Source organism: Chanodichthys erythropterus, chromosome 7 (assembly GCF_024489055.1).
Source record: "Chanodichthys erythropterus isolate Z2021 chromosome 7, ASM2448905v1, whole genome shotgun sequence".
Classification (NCBI taxonomy): Eukaryota; Metazoa; Chordata; class Actinopteri; order Cypriniformes; family Xenocyprididae; genus Chanodichthys; species Chanodichthys erythropterus.
In genome coordinates, this window is record NC_090227.1 from 2723078 (window position 1) to 2737072 (window position 13995).

Sequence of the window (13995 nt, forward strand, 5' to 3'; positions counted from 1 at the left end):
TTTTTTTTTATAGATAGAAGAAGCTTTCTCCTGGCAACCCTTCCAAACATGCCATGCTTGTCCCGTCTTTTTCTGATTGTACTGTCATGAACTTTATCATTTATAATGTTAACTGAGGCCTGTAGAGTCTGAGGAGTTCTTGGGTTGTCTGCAATTTCTCTGAGCATTACACAGTCTGATCTTGGGATGAATTTGCTGGGACGTCCACTTCTGGGAAGAATTATGTCTGTTTTGAATGTCTTCCACTTGTGAATAATCTTCCTCACTGTAGAATGATGGACTTCAGATTGTTAGTCGCATAACCCAGACTGACTGCAGCAACAGTTGCTTCTCTAAGTTCATTGCTAATGTCTTTCCTCCTTGGCATTGTGTTAACACACACCTGAATGCTCTAGACCAGCAAATTTGCAGATCTTCAGCTTTTATAGAGATGAAAAGACATTTGATTAGCAGCTCCTGACTGATACTGACCCTCTTAATTTCTTAGAAAACAAAAAGGGTGTCCTTAGTTTGTCACCCATGGCTTTTCCATTTTGGTTTAGTTTTTGCTAAATAAATAATGACACTGTTTGAAATGTCATGTGGTGTTATTCATCTGAGGATTTATTTTCCAAATTTGAAGACCTGCCAAGGAGCAGATCATATTTTTTATTATGTCCTCTTATGGAAAACCACAAAATTCAATTGGGTGTCCTAACTTTTTCACATGACTCTACATTCAAACCTGTACACAGGCAGAGAGAATAAAATGAATTGAAAGTCTATGACTGTAAGCATTACTGCAAAACTGGAAAATGTCTAAATAAATAAACATCCAATGTATATTTTCTAAGCATAAAATCTAGAATTCACATAAACGGACACTTCAGCCATCTTTTGGCCATTATTGTCATAACAGTTTTGACCTGACATGGAGTCAAGTTATTTTTCTTTTCTCATCAGATGGCAGTAATTTGGACCAAATACATGATAAATTCTCATATTTTCATAATGTTTCAACTTATAGAAGTGCATGTTTTTACTGTAGAGAAGTTCCATATGTTTGCATATTTGCTTATACGGGACAAATGAAGAAGTGCACCAAAAGAAGTGCATAAAGTTATGGGGAAATTAGTGTTTAATTTAATCACTCTTACTGTTCTGGGTCATAAAGGACTGTGAACAGCCAAGGTGTGACCCTTTATCGAAAAGATTAGGAGGGTTTATAAGTATTTGAACAGAATTATTACAATATGTGCTTTCATCCTCAGTGTTATTAGTTTACACAGCTGGCCATTCCCTATCCGATCTGAGCACATAGAGCCTCATCATTCCCCATCTCGAGTTTCACCTTTTGCATTTAGTTGTTTGTTTATTCGTTCACTAGATTGCCTATCAGATTTTGCTACAAACATTGTAGTCTTCAGGAGAACTTTAACAGTGGTGGGCATTGCCTCACCAATTAATTAGGTTATCTTTGCAACTATCTAAATTTCTTTGATAATTTTTTGTCATGAATGTCTGGAGATGATGTGTGCCAAGTTTCACGTGAATCGCTTCTTTTGAAAAAGTAGACTTTTAGGAAAAATTTCCATGACTGAAATGAAATATAGTGCCCGAATCATTAAGAAGAAGAATTCTGATTCTAGACCTTTATGGTTCCAAAGTTATGCACCAAAACGCAAAGGCACTTATTATAGCACTATCTAGTTTCCAATGGATGTGTGTCTGTGCCCCCGAGTAGTGGGGTGGGATTTCTTATCATCCCATCATGTTTGGTATCTCTACAACTTATGGTCCCTGACGTCAAGATAGTTTTAGAAAAAGAAAAAGAAAATCCTTACAAATACAGTAAGAACTGACAGAACTGTTGACTCCAAGCCTACCACTTAATTCACACTTAAACCTAGCCACACCACAAAACCTGCACTTAACCTTGCACCACAAATGCAGCAAAAGTGCTTTGTAATACAACATGAACACGAGTACATTGTACCAAATAAATGCACTTTTGGATGTGAATAAATAGTAGTTTTCTTCCTAATTTAGTTGACTAATAAACCTGCCATTGTATATACTGTCTCTTTGACAAATTGCTTTTTGTAAAAGCATCTGCTAAATGCAAAAATGTAAATTTATTCAAATACACATAAAATCTGTGTAAAAAAACTGATTTAAAACTCTAAATCAATTTTTTTAGTTGCAAATATTGATGATTATTATATAACATCATCATCAACAGCCACCATTTTACACTGTGTGCAGAATTATTAGGCAAGTTGATTTTCTGAACATATTTTTTTTTTTCAAGCACATTTTACCCATTCCAATCCACATCAATTGTAATAACTAATATTAATATTGTTTTTAATCATTTATAAGTGATATATAATTGTTCATGAAGGCTGGAAATGAAAAATGCCCTATATTCAGGTGTGCAGAATTATTAGGCAGGTTTTCTTTTACAGGCAAAATGAGCCATAAAAGAGATTGAACTCAGACTGAAAAGTCAAAAATTATTAAATGCTCATGAAAAGGATGCAATACTAATACAATACTAGAAATTGCAAAGTTGAAGCATGACCATTGGACAGTGAAATGCTCATTGGGTCAGCAGGGTCATACAAAAACAGGTGGAGAAGAAAAGACACATGTTAACTGCAAAAGAATTAAGAATTAAGGTGAAGAATTAAGTGTGAAACCATCAGGAACCCTTTAGTCTCCAGCACCACCATTTTCCAGAACTGCAACCTTCCTGAAGTCTCCAGAAGTGTGAGGTATCAGGATCTCAGAGACTTAGGTTAGGTAAAAAAATCCTAAAGAATTACTCCAACTTAATAAGAATCACAAGCTGAAGTGTTATAAAAAACATGAAGACTGGGTTTTTATAGGCCTTATAGACAGACAGCTTGAGAGTGACTCCTGAAGGACCAGCACCACATCCTCTTGTACCACTGTTTGAAGAATTGATCTTCCAGAATCTGGCAGTAAGTTTGGACTAAAAATGATCTTCCAAAAGTTACTGTCAGATTCTGGAAGATCAAGACGGACATTTCAGGATAAGAGATGGACTAAAAGTGAACTCCCACACCTTACTGTCAGATTCTGGAAGATCAATTCTTCAAACAGTGGTACAAGAGGATGTGGTGCCGGTCCTTAAGGAGTCATTTTGTGAAACTTTTCAGACATTTTTTTCTACATTTAAACTGACAACATATACCAGTCTTTCTCTTAATTTGTTCCTCCAGTATTTTCTTCCCAGCTAGTCCACCCGCTTTCAAACTTTTTATATTTGATAAATATATCAAATATATGCTACTGCTATATGCTACTGGTTATGTACCGCCTGGACTTAAAATAGTTGCTATCACCCGGTATTAAAAAACAAAAAATCCTGTCTTGATAACTGTAACTTTAGACCAATTTTCAACCACACAATTACAGTCTCATTTGGTTAAACACAATCTGGTTTTCATCCTCTCCATAGTACAGAGACTTCTCTTTTAAGAGTAGTGAATGATCTCGTCCCCTTGGATCTGAGTGCAGCTTATTCAATTCAATTCACAATTATTTGTATAGCGCTTTTCACGATGGATATCGTTTCAAAGCAGCTTTACAGGAAATGCATTACTATTTTGAGTGATCTGTTATACATTATTTCAGAAATGTACATATACAAATAATGCATGCATTCATTTAAACAATGTGCTAATTTGATGTAGAAACAATGAGCTCATTAAAGTAATTAATACGTGTTAAAAATGATTAGGATATATAGCAATGATTATGATAATGTTTGCCATTCAGTAATCCTATCTCGGCTAACTATCAGTATATCTAGTACTGTCTTTCAATGGCTAACTTCATATCTCTTGGACAGGCAACAATTTATTAGCATTAATAAACAGAAAGCTTGCTCTGTCACTGTTTCCTCTGGTTTACCTCAACGTTACGTCCACTTCTATTTCTAATCTATATGCTTCCTCTTGGTCAGATCATCCAGCGTCATGGTCTTAATTTCCATAGTGATGATACACAAATATATTACCTGTCAGCCCAATACTGTTTTTCCTCCTCCTTCCATCATTTCTTGTCTACAAGATCTCAAAGTACAGATGGCTCAAAACTTCTTAAAGGATTAGTCCACTTTTAAATAAACTTTTCCTGATAATTTACTCACCCCCATGTCATCCAGGATGTCCATGTCTTTCCTTCTTCAGTTGAAAAGAAATGAAGGTTTTTGATGAAAACATTCCAGGATTTTTCTCCATATAGTGGACTTCACTGGGCACCAAACAGTTGAAGGTCAAAATTACAGTTTGACTGCAGCTTCAAATTGTTCAACACGATCCCAGATGAGAAATAAGGGTATTATATAGTGAAACCATTGCTCATTTTCTGAAAAAAAAAAATTGAGTTTAAGTTTTAACCTTAAATGTGGACTAATCCTTTAAATCTGAATACTGACAAAACAAAAATCCTGTTAGTAAGCCCAAAATCCCTTGTCTTTTCCCAGCATGACTTCTCCATTCATATTGACAGATGTATAGTTCATCCATCACCCACTATATGGAATCTTGGGGTACTATTTGATTCAAAATTATACATTGAACCCCATATCAGCCAAGCTTGTTAAATCACATTTTTTCTAACTTCGCATCTAAGATGCGTTTTGGTCAATCAGATCACAAGAAGACGAGCGACACATACCCATTTACATGTCTTTTGTCCACTTTTTTAACCACTTCTGTCTTAATTTCTTCGAGAGGATGGTCTATGGGTGGGTAAATGTCTTTTTTTTTTTTTTTTTTTTTGCCAAAATAAGCTCACACAATTATGTAACCAGAGGAAAAACATGGAGCGCATCAGCTTTTGTTTCTGCTCCAAGAGCTTCAAGACCACGTCGAACGCTGTGAGTGCATGTCGGAGAACATTGTGCTTGGTACGTTTTTTCATCTTCAAACCAAACTTGGGTTTTCAGCCAACAAAGTTTAAAGGTGTCCTAGAACGCTTTTTCACAAGATGTAATATAAGTCTAAGGTGTCCCCTGAATGTGTCTGTGAAGTTTCAGCTCAAAATACCCCATAGTTTTTTTTAAATCAATTTTTTTAACTGCCTATTTTGGGGCATCATTAAATATGCACCGATTCAGGCTGCGGCCCCTTTAAATCCTCGCGCTCCCCACCCCTGAGCTCATGACTCTATAATACATTGCATAAACAAAGTTTTCACAGCTAATATAACCCTCAAAATGGATCTTTACAAAGTGTTCGTCATCAGATCATGTAAGCATAGTATTTTTTTGGATGTTTACATTTGATTCTGAATGAGTTTGATAGTGCTCCATGGTTAAAGCTAACATTACACACTGTTGGAGAGATTTATAAAGAATGAAGTTGTGTTTATGAATTATACAGTGTTTAACAATGAAAATAATGACAGTATTGTCTCCGTGAATACAGTAAGAAACGATGGTAACTTTACCCACATTTAACAGTACATTAGCAACATGCTAAGGAAACATTTAGAAAGGCAATTTACAAAAATCTCTAAAAATATCATGTAATAATGGATCACGTCAGTTATTATCGCTCCATCTGCCATTTTTCGCTGTTGTTCTTGCTTGCTTACCTAGTCTGATAATTCAGCTGTGCACAGATCCAGACGTTAATACTGGCTGCCCTTGTCTAATGCCTTGAACATGGGCTGGAATATGCAAATATTGGGGGCATACATATTAATGATCCCGACTGTTGCGTTACAATCAGTGTTATGTTGAGATTCGCCTGTTCTTCCGAGGTCTTTTAAACAAATAAGATTTACATAAGAAGGAGGAAACAATGGAGTTTGAGATTCACTGTATGTCATTTCCATGTACTGAACTCTTGTTATTCAACTATGCCGAGGTAGATTCAATTTTCAATTCTATGGCACCTTTAAATCCCGTCTGGCTAGAGCGCTTCCAAAAATGTTTACGCTTTAGGTCAGCAGGCGTCTTTTGCGGCTGTTTCGACCACATGAGCATTTGCACTTTGAAAGCAATACGGTCAAATTTATTTTCGACTACCTCTGGAAGTGGTTGAAAGTGGACAAGCTCAAAATATTTTACACCCCATTTGCACCTGCATTTAGCATCGTCAACTTGTGATCCGATCGAACAAAACGCATTTTAATACCAGGTTGCTTTTATAACTTTGCATCTGGACTATTGTAACACTTTGGTCTGTGGCCTACCCACTTAAGCCCGTAATCGCTTGCAACTAGTTCAAAGCTCAGCTCTTCGTGCCCTTACATTTAACAAAAAATCAACTCGCAGCACTCCCATCCTTCAACGACTGCACTGGTTCCCATTCAGTTTGAAATACTCAACCTAGTTTTTAAGGCTTGCCGTGGTTTAGCACCTTCATATCTTACAGAATGACTACACCCTTATTTTCCTGCCTGTAATCTTAGAATTCTGAGAATTTACTTGTACTTCCCAAGTTCAAACTATCTACTGTAGGCGGTACGATGTTCATCATTTCAGCTCTTTAGCTTTGGAACAAGCTGCGCCAAAACCTCTGCTCTGTCTCTTTACTCAAGACCTTCAGGACTGAATTCAAAACTCACTATAAATAAAAAACTCTATATAACTCTATATAAATAAAACATATTAGTATAGCTCTTTTGTTTGCACAAAGAATATTGATCTCCAGCTGAAAAAGGATAGCTTTTGCCTAACAGCAGCTCTTAAAAATCATCAGGATTTCTCTTGCAGCTGTACTCAGTGATGTAGCCAGAGAATAACAGGGCACTTAATGAAAAAGGACACTCTCATGGGCAGTGGGAGTGTGTAGACGCCTGGCAGCACTAAAACAACACATCTATGTGTAATGATTCTGGCTGTGCTGGGCTCCGCTGCACTGTTATGACAGACTAGCTTGGTTAAAACCAACATGTCAATCTCAAGCTTTTGTGCTTTGCACAAAGACAACACAGCAGTGTAGCCAAACTAGTGCCCTGCGTAATAAGTATCTGTGTTGTTTGTTAGTGGTCATCAGTCTTCAAAGGTGAATGCTGCCATTTTTGCATTTTCACAAGGCAACTTCAACCGCGTTTCAAATTATGTATTGTGATTGGCAGCGTTTTGCAGTGGAAATGATTGTGTTGGAAATGGCGATCTCTAACCTAAATGCTAATTTCATAGGATTCTGGAAATATAAAATATAGATATATAAAATATCTTTTGAGTGATTTACTATATTTTTCTATTTCTAATCTATCCTTCATTTTGGTCAGATCAGATCATGGTCTTAATTTCCATAGTGATGATACACAAATCTGAACAACTGGAATATAAAATGACCATCTTTTAGACAAACTAGAGCCAGATATATGCCAAGCGATTGCTAATGAACTCAAGTTGATGAATTATTACGAAGTCTACTTCATGGCCTTCATATAAAATGTTTTAGACAGTTGTAAGAATCTGAAGGATCAGCCTGCAATAGTACAGACATTTCAAAATAAGAGTCCCGGTGTATTTCGGGTTTGTTTATAATGAAAAGTCGCACGCTAAGTTTTTTCTTTTTCTTTTGGGCATTATTGGTATTTTGGTAACACTATAAATTGTATTTAATTTAAAAATTTTATTAAATTTAATTTTTTTTTTATAATTTATATTATTTTTTGGAAATTTATATAATTTCCATTTAATCCATCGTAAATTATTGTAGTCTCCCCCACAAGAAGGAAAGACTAATAACATTATTTTACACACATATTATTAATTTTATAAATTTTTCTAGTAAAATCTGTGTCTCATTCACTGAGAGAGACACTATATGACAGCAAGGAGAACATAGAAAAAAGGTGAACCATTTAAATGTTGTCATTTACATAATTTACAATGCATAATATTAGTATGTACTTAAATGCAATATGCTATGTAATTAAAATTAATTTCAATATATAAAAATACTGTTAAAAATCGCACATTATTTGTTTGTCACATGTAGTAGACCATTTTTGTGTCGTGGGTAATAGGAGGATTTGCCGCCCGGCTACCACCGCAAGTATATTTCAAACCTGTGGGAAGCACTAGGTAACCGAGTAAACTAAATGAATACTTTATTAGGTGGGGGAAAGCGTTGGTCTGCCTTGAAATGATGCCAAAACTGAGAAACAAAACATTTAAAGTAGTTTGTTTTTGAGTCTGTCTTTTGTTTTACCAAAACAGCATGAGCCGAAAGACTGAGCTCTTTCTAAAGCTGGAGGATTTCTTCTGGAGGCAACATCTGTCAGCTGAAGCCCTGCCCTATGGTATTAAAGGCAGCGGTATGTACAGCTTCTGTTATAATCTCTCCTTTAATATAATGGTTAAATCTAGTGCAAGGTCATTAAGCTAATGCTTATGTAGTACATGATCACGTAAATCTTGTTGCTGAAACCTCACATACCCTCACATAAACCTTTCAGTCAACCTAATATAAAGAAGTTTGTTTATTTGTTCTGTGGTCAGCATGCTCTTACTGCTAAACGAGAAGGATTTACGTGGTGCTCATCATTCTGCGTGCAATCCACCCTTGTTGATGCATTCATAACGGTGGACTTTGTTCAAATACTTTCTTCTTTCTCACTGCAGAGCTCCTGCTTTTGAAGGTCTTGGCAGTGATTTCCAGATACACAATGCCAGCAAACATTGAGAGGTAATGTAGGGCTGAGCAGCTTTCACAAGTGTCTAAACTCTGAACTCAAGCTCACATGACTTTTTGATAAAGATTCGCTCATTTGCTTCTGTTCCTCTGTGGTGTGGCATGAATTGCAGCACGTATTACAAATGAACAACAGTAATGTTCTTGCTCATGTTCAAAATTATCTTGGTTTCTATATGATGATAACCTCTGAAAAGACGGAATGACAGTATTTTAAAAGGAGAAGTAAAACTCAGTAGTTTCTATAGTGATGGCTAAGTACTAGTTCACATATATTAACTGACATATCACTTGAGACTTACTGTTATAAACATTATAATTAAACTTTATTTGGAGTATTACTTGAGCACAATGCACATTTCTTAATATTAAGCCTAAAATGTGTTTTAATGTCAATATTGATAAGGATTATATGCACTTTGAATAATATTCGTCTTTAAATACAATGTATTTAAAGTGTACATAAAGTATACTTGCAATAGTTTCACGTTAGCACAATCAAATATGCTTCAGTATATCTTTAGTTGGAGTTCAGCACTATTTCTGCACAAAGTGCATTAAGTACAAAATTTTAAGTATACCACTTTAGTATAGCAAAAGTACAATTGCAGGGTATTTTTATTTAGCACATTAACAATATGTAAATGTATTTGTATTATACTTAGCATGAAATAAATGTATTTCAAGCACAATTTAGTATATTTATTTTTCACTAGGGAAGTCACATAAATCAGGATTTTAAATTGTATTTAGACATGTTCCAGAACTTGAAAACTGCAAATTTGCATAGAAAATAAACCTCTTATATTATACACAGTTGTGCTCAAAAGTTTACATACCCCTTACAAAATCCGCAAAATGTTAATTATTTTAACAAAATAAGAGGGATCATGCAAAATGTGTTTTTTGTGCATATATGTCCTGAATAAGATATTTTGCATAAGAGATGTTTACATATAAAAATAGCTGAATTTATAAAAATGACCCATTCAAAAATTTACATACCCTTGATTCTCAATACTGTGTGTGGTTACCTGATGATCCACCACTGTTTTTATTTTTTATTTATTTTTTTTTTTTTCGTGAGTCTCTTTGTTTGTTTAAACTGAGCTCTGTTCTTCAGAAAAATCCTTCAGGTCCTGCAGATTCTTCAGTTTACCAGCATCGTTTGCATATTTGAACCCTTTCCAGCAGTGACTGTATGATTTTTAGGTCCACGTTTTCACACTGAGGACAATTGAGGGACTCAAACTCAAACTATTAAAAAAGGTTCAAACAATCACTGATGCAACACAAGGAAACATGATGCATTAAGAGTCGGGGGGTGAAAACTTTTGAACAAGATGAAGATGTCACAATTTGTCTTATTTTGTTTAAATATCAATTTTTTTCATTTAGTACTGCCCATCGGAAGCAACAGAAGATACTTGCATGTTTCCCGGAAGACAAATTAAGTACAATTTATCTTGATCTTCAAATTCAAAAAGTTTTCACCCCCTAAATAAAAAATAACATGCAATTTTCATGATCCTTTTTTTATTTTGTTAAAATAATTAACATTTTTGCAGATTCTGCAAGGGGTATGTAAACTTTAGAGCACAACTTTTTACTAGTGGGTGCAGGACACAATAGTTAATTTCTGTAAATGAAGATAGCAAAATAAAGTAAATTGTGACATATTATACCCAAAAATTCTTCATACAGTGGACTACCAGTAAAACTGATACAAATTTGGAACCAAAAATTATTCAGACACTGACCATGTTTTGATTAAGTGTTATCTGACATAATTAAGATTATTTTTTTTGACACAGTTTAACTCTGAGATCTTTTTATGGTCATATTTTTATTACCATTTTTTAAACTATAGTGAATAAACTGTATTAATGAATGAAATGTTCAAGGTGTCTGAATAAATGATTATTATTGTTTTTTTTCTGAAATACACTATTTTCATAGAAATTGCATAGAAAATAAAACTGCCTGTATAATATTTATCTTGACAACAAGAAACATTTTCTGAAGTTAAGCACCTCATTTCACTGACCATTTGTTGAGAAGAAAAAAATAAACATCATTTTTTGAGGCCCTTTTGTGTACCGTATTCATGGAAAGTGCCTTTTTTGTGTCAGCAGTTTAGATTGCAGGACATGTGCAGTCATTGGAAACGGCTTTTCCATAAAAAACACTTCACTGGGGGAGATCATTAACAAATACGACGTGGTGATCAGGTAAAAAAAAAAAAGACCTCCACCTTTGTTTGACCTCTTTCAGCATTTCTATTACACTGCTTTTATTTACCACTCACTAGTCCTCTTTCTTTGAAAAAGTCTCTGTTTTATATTTCCCAGAAAGTTTTAGCGTGAGCTTTTTAGTTCATTTCTCCTCTCCATCTCGTTTTCCATCTCCATCTATCCGCTGAATATATTTTTCTTTTGGTTGAGGGAACGATAGCCTTTCCATTACTCTGGCTTGCATTTTGCATTCTTGTTTTATTGTAAATCTGTTAAGTGGTATAAAATAGGCAATACCTCCTGCAATTAGAGCGCTGCTTGGCTACCGTTTCTCAACCTTTGATTCTCAAGCCGATTTATAGCCTTGGAATGAACTAATGCCATTTTATTTCTTGTAAGCCTCTAACAAACGGCAGAGTTTGGCTGAGTGCATTTTTCCATGGTCTCCCCCTCCTCACCGTGTGTTCTCAGAAGCTAATCACGGCGGGGGAGGAGAGTCCAGCCGGTTGACATTTGGTGTTGAGTTACAAATCCTGATGCTTCAAAGTCTCCATTAGTGAGCAGAACACCAGCTCCTCTCTAATCTCATTTATGAGAAAGAGTGCGGTTTTTCCTGCATGGATTCACTCCCATAAAAAATGACATGCAACGTGGGGATGAATTGATAGGGATGTGTTTGTAGTGTCTATAACATTCACTTTTGTTTTGCAACTGATGAGTCGCTTATGCTGCATTTATTTCATAAAAATGTGATCACAATACAATTGTTTCCCTTAATATGCTAATGTGTTTTTGTTGCTAAAGGGCCCCTTGTGAAAGACAAGTGCACTTAATTGTATTTGAATGTGCTTTCTGATAATAATAGTATATATTATTAATTAATATAATGATATAATATTAATGAAATAAAGAGAGAGAGCACTTTCATTACTTTGTTTCTTAACATACTTAAGTGCACTTTGTAATAATGGCAGATTAATAATTTTACTTTGTAGTACATTTTAAATCATTATTTTTTATTTTTTTATTGTGTCATGCTTTAAAGAAGAACACTTCTTTTGATGTGTTGACTAAAGCACATGTAAAGTACTCGATTATATAATTTTAACTGTAGTGTGATATTTGATGTTACATTTAAAGTTAATATATTTTAAATGCATTTTCATCATAACAAATACATGACTCAAGCTTCAATAGAAATGACAAAGTATATATATTTAAGTTTATCTTAAATGCTTGTCGGTACATTCAGCAGCACACTTTAACCATATTTCAAAGAAAATGTAAGTAATTATGAAATTACATATAAAGTTGTGCTACTTAAGTGGGTCAAAAACACTCTTAAGTTCAACTAAATGCATTTAATATAAATTCGAACTATAATTTCAATTAATTGTGAATAACATGCAATGTCTAAAAACATTACATTCAGTTCGCACTTAAGCATGTTTATTAAAGTTTATTATTTTTATATTAAGAACTCTTTTCAAGTTGTCACAAGGTGTGGCAGGAAATTGTACATTCTTGAACTTTTATAAAAAATGACCCCTCCCTTCCCAATGGCGGATTTTTTTGCAGTTAATTTTCCATTGTGTTGCTGTTATTTGTTTCCAAGTAGCTTCTGCAAACATTGACAATGTTACATCAAAGGTTTGGCTCTGCCTCAAGAACGTCCGCTATTGTAATCCAAACTCTTTAGGTTGAACTGGTCCGCAACACATTCACAGAGTGAAACACACACACAGTTTACAGTGAAATGTATTGCGGCTTTCAAGTCCTCCTACTTACAAGCTCGGAGGTCGTAATTATGAGGTGATGTACGAATACATTTTATCTGGAAAAAATGGATGTGTTAGGCAATTTCATATTTCTTCTCTCTTTTTAACATACTGCCAAAGTCAGGATGCTTTTTTTAGCACTAGTGTAGCAAAATCAAGGGCAAAGAGTGTAAATAAGGTCTGTAATTGACTCTATTATGCATTTTATCGTTCTCTTGCTGCCATTTGAAATAACGGGAAATGCAGTTTTGGCCTCACAGGCCTGTCACCTCATAAATCGGCTTAATGAGTAGTGTTTTCTGGCAAGCTTTAGCACTATTCATCATCAACAGTGCACAAATTGTGTGCAAACTACACTGTACAGTCAATAATCACAAATTATGACCAGCACCAATTTGTTTCCTTAACTGCACATTCTCAACTCTGCATTATTGTGGTGCACTGCATTGATATTAAATCCTACGCACTTATATTATCGATGCTTATTCCGACATGATTTGAGTTCAACATGTATTTCCAGCTCTGATTTGGCCTTTGACATTAATATAAATTGCTTTTGTCCCCCACTTTGTGTGTCAGGCTGAATGACGCCCCAGTGAGAGGCTTCGAGGAGGATGTGGGTAACAAGACCACTTTGCGTCTGTTTTACCCCGAATCCGCCTCCTATAATCCAGGTATCCACAATGACCCGGACACCCTGCTGGTCCTGGTTCCTTTCAAACAGCAGGACCTCCGCTGGCTCAAAGAAATCCTATATGATGAGAAGAGGGTCAGTCCGTCTCGCTTGTTTTTTTTAAACCTCTGCCAGATTTCCCCCTGATTTCCCAGTAATCATGAGGCGCTGTTTTCTCTCTGTGCTTGATTTAGGTTCGAAAGGGTTTCTGGAAGCCGCCTCCTCAGATCTGGCTCGGCCAGGCCAGTCAGATCCGGGTCCTGGACCCATATTTCCTTCGCCTAACAGCCAGCAAGCTTCTGCAAATTCCTTTGCAACCACGGCGACAACAGGTGAGATCTGCACACATGACCAGGCTCCAGGGAATGATAAACACTCTCATCACTATGGAAATGCACTTACTTTGGCAGAACAGATATTCCAGTGTGGATAGACAGCGATCAGCCATAACATTATGAGCACTGACAGGTGAAGTGAATAACACTGATCATCTCTTCATCACGGCACCTGTTAGTGGGTGGATATATTAGGAAGCAAGTGAACATTTTGTCCTCAAAGTTGATGTGTTAGAAGCAGGAAAAATGGGCAAGCTTAAGGATTTGAGTGAGTTTGACAAGGACCAAATTGTGATGGCTAGA

The 13995-nt window shown here is 35.5% G+C and overlaps 1 protein-coding gene across 9 annotated transcripts in view; it reads left to right on the forward strand.

Moving 5' to 3' along the window:
* Positions 1 to 13995, forward strand: part of st3gal4 (ST3 beta-galactoside alpha-2,3-sialyltransferase 4) — a 66317-nt gene that overhangs the window by 34659 nt on the left and 17663 nt on the right. For 7 of the 9 annotated variants that reach the window (XM_067389599.1, XM_067389604.1, XM_067389605.1 and 4 more), the window contains exons 5-9: positions 8198 to 8295; positions 8603 to 8666; positions 10805 to 10903; positions 13264 to 13453; positions 13552 to 13689. In XM_067389599.1, coding sequence (XP_067245700.1) covers positions 8198 to 8295; positions 8603 to 8666; positions 10805 to 10903; positions 13264 to 13453; positions 13552 to 13689 — 589 coding nt within the window. The remainder of the gene's footprint in view (positions 1 to 8197; positions 8296 to 8602; positions 8667 to 10804; positions 10904 to 13263; positions 13454 to 13551; positions 13690 to 13995) is intronic. The other 2 variants (XM_067389602.1, XM_067389606.1) reach the window with 2 other exon arrangements.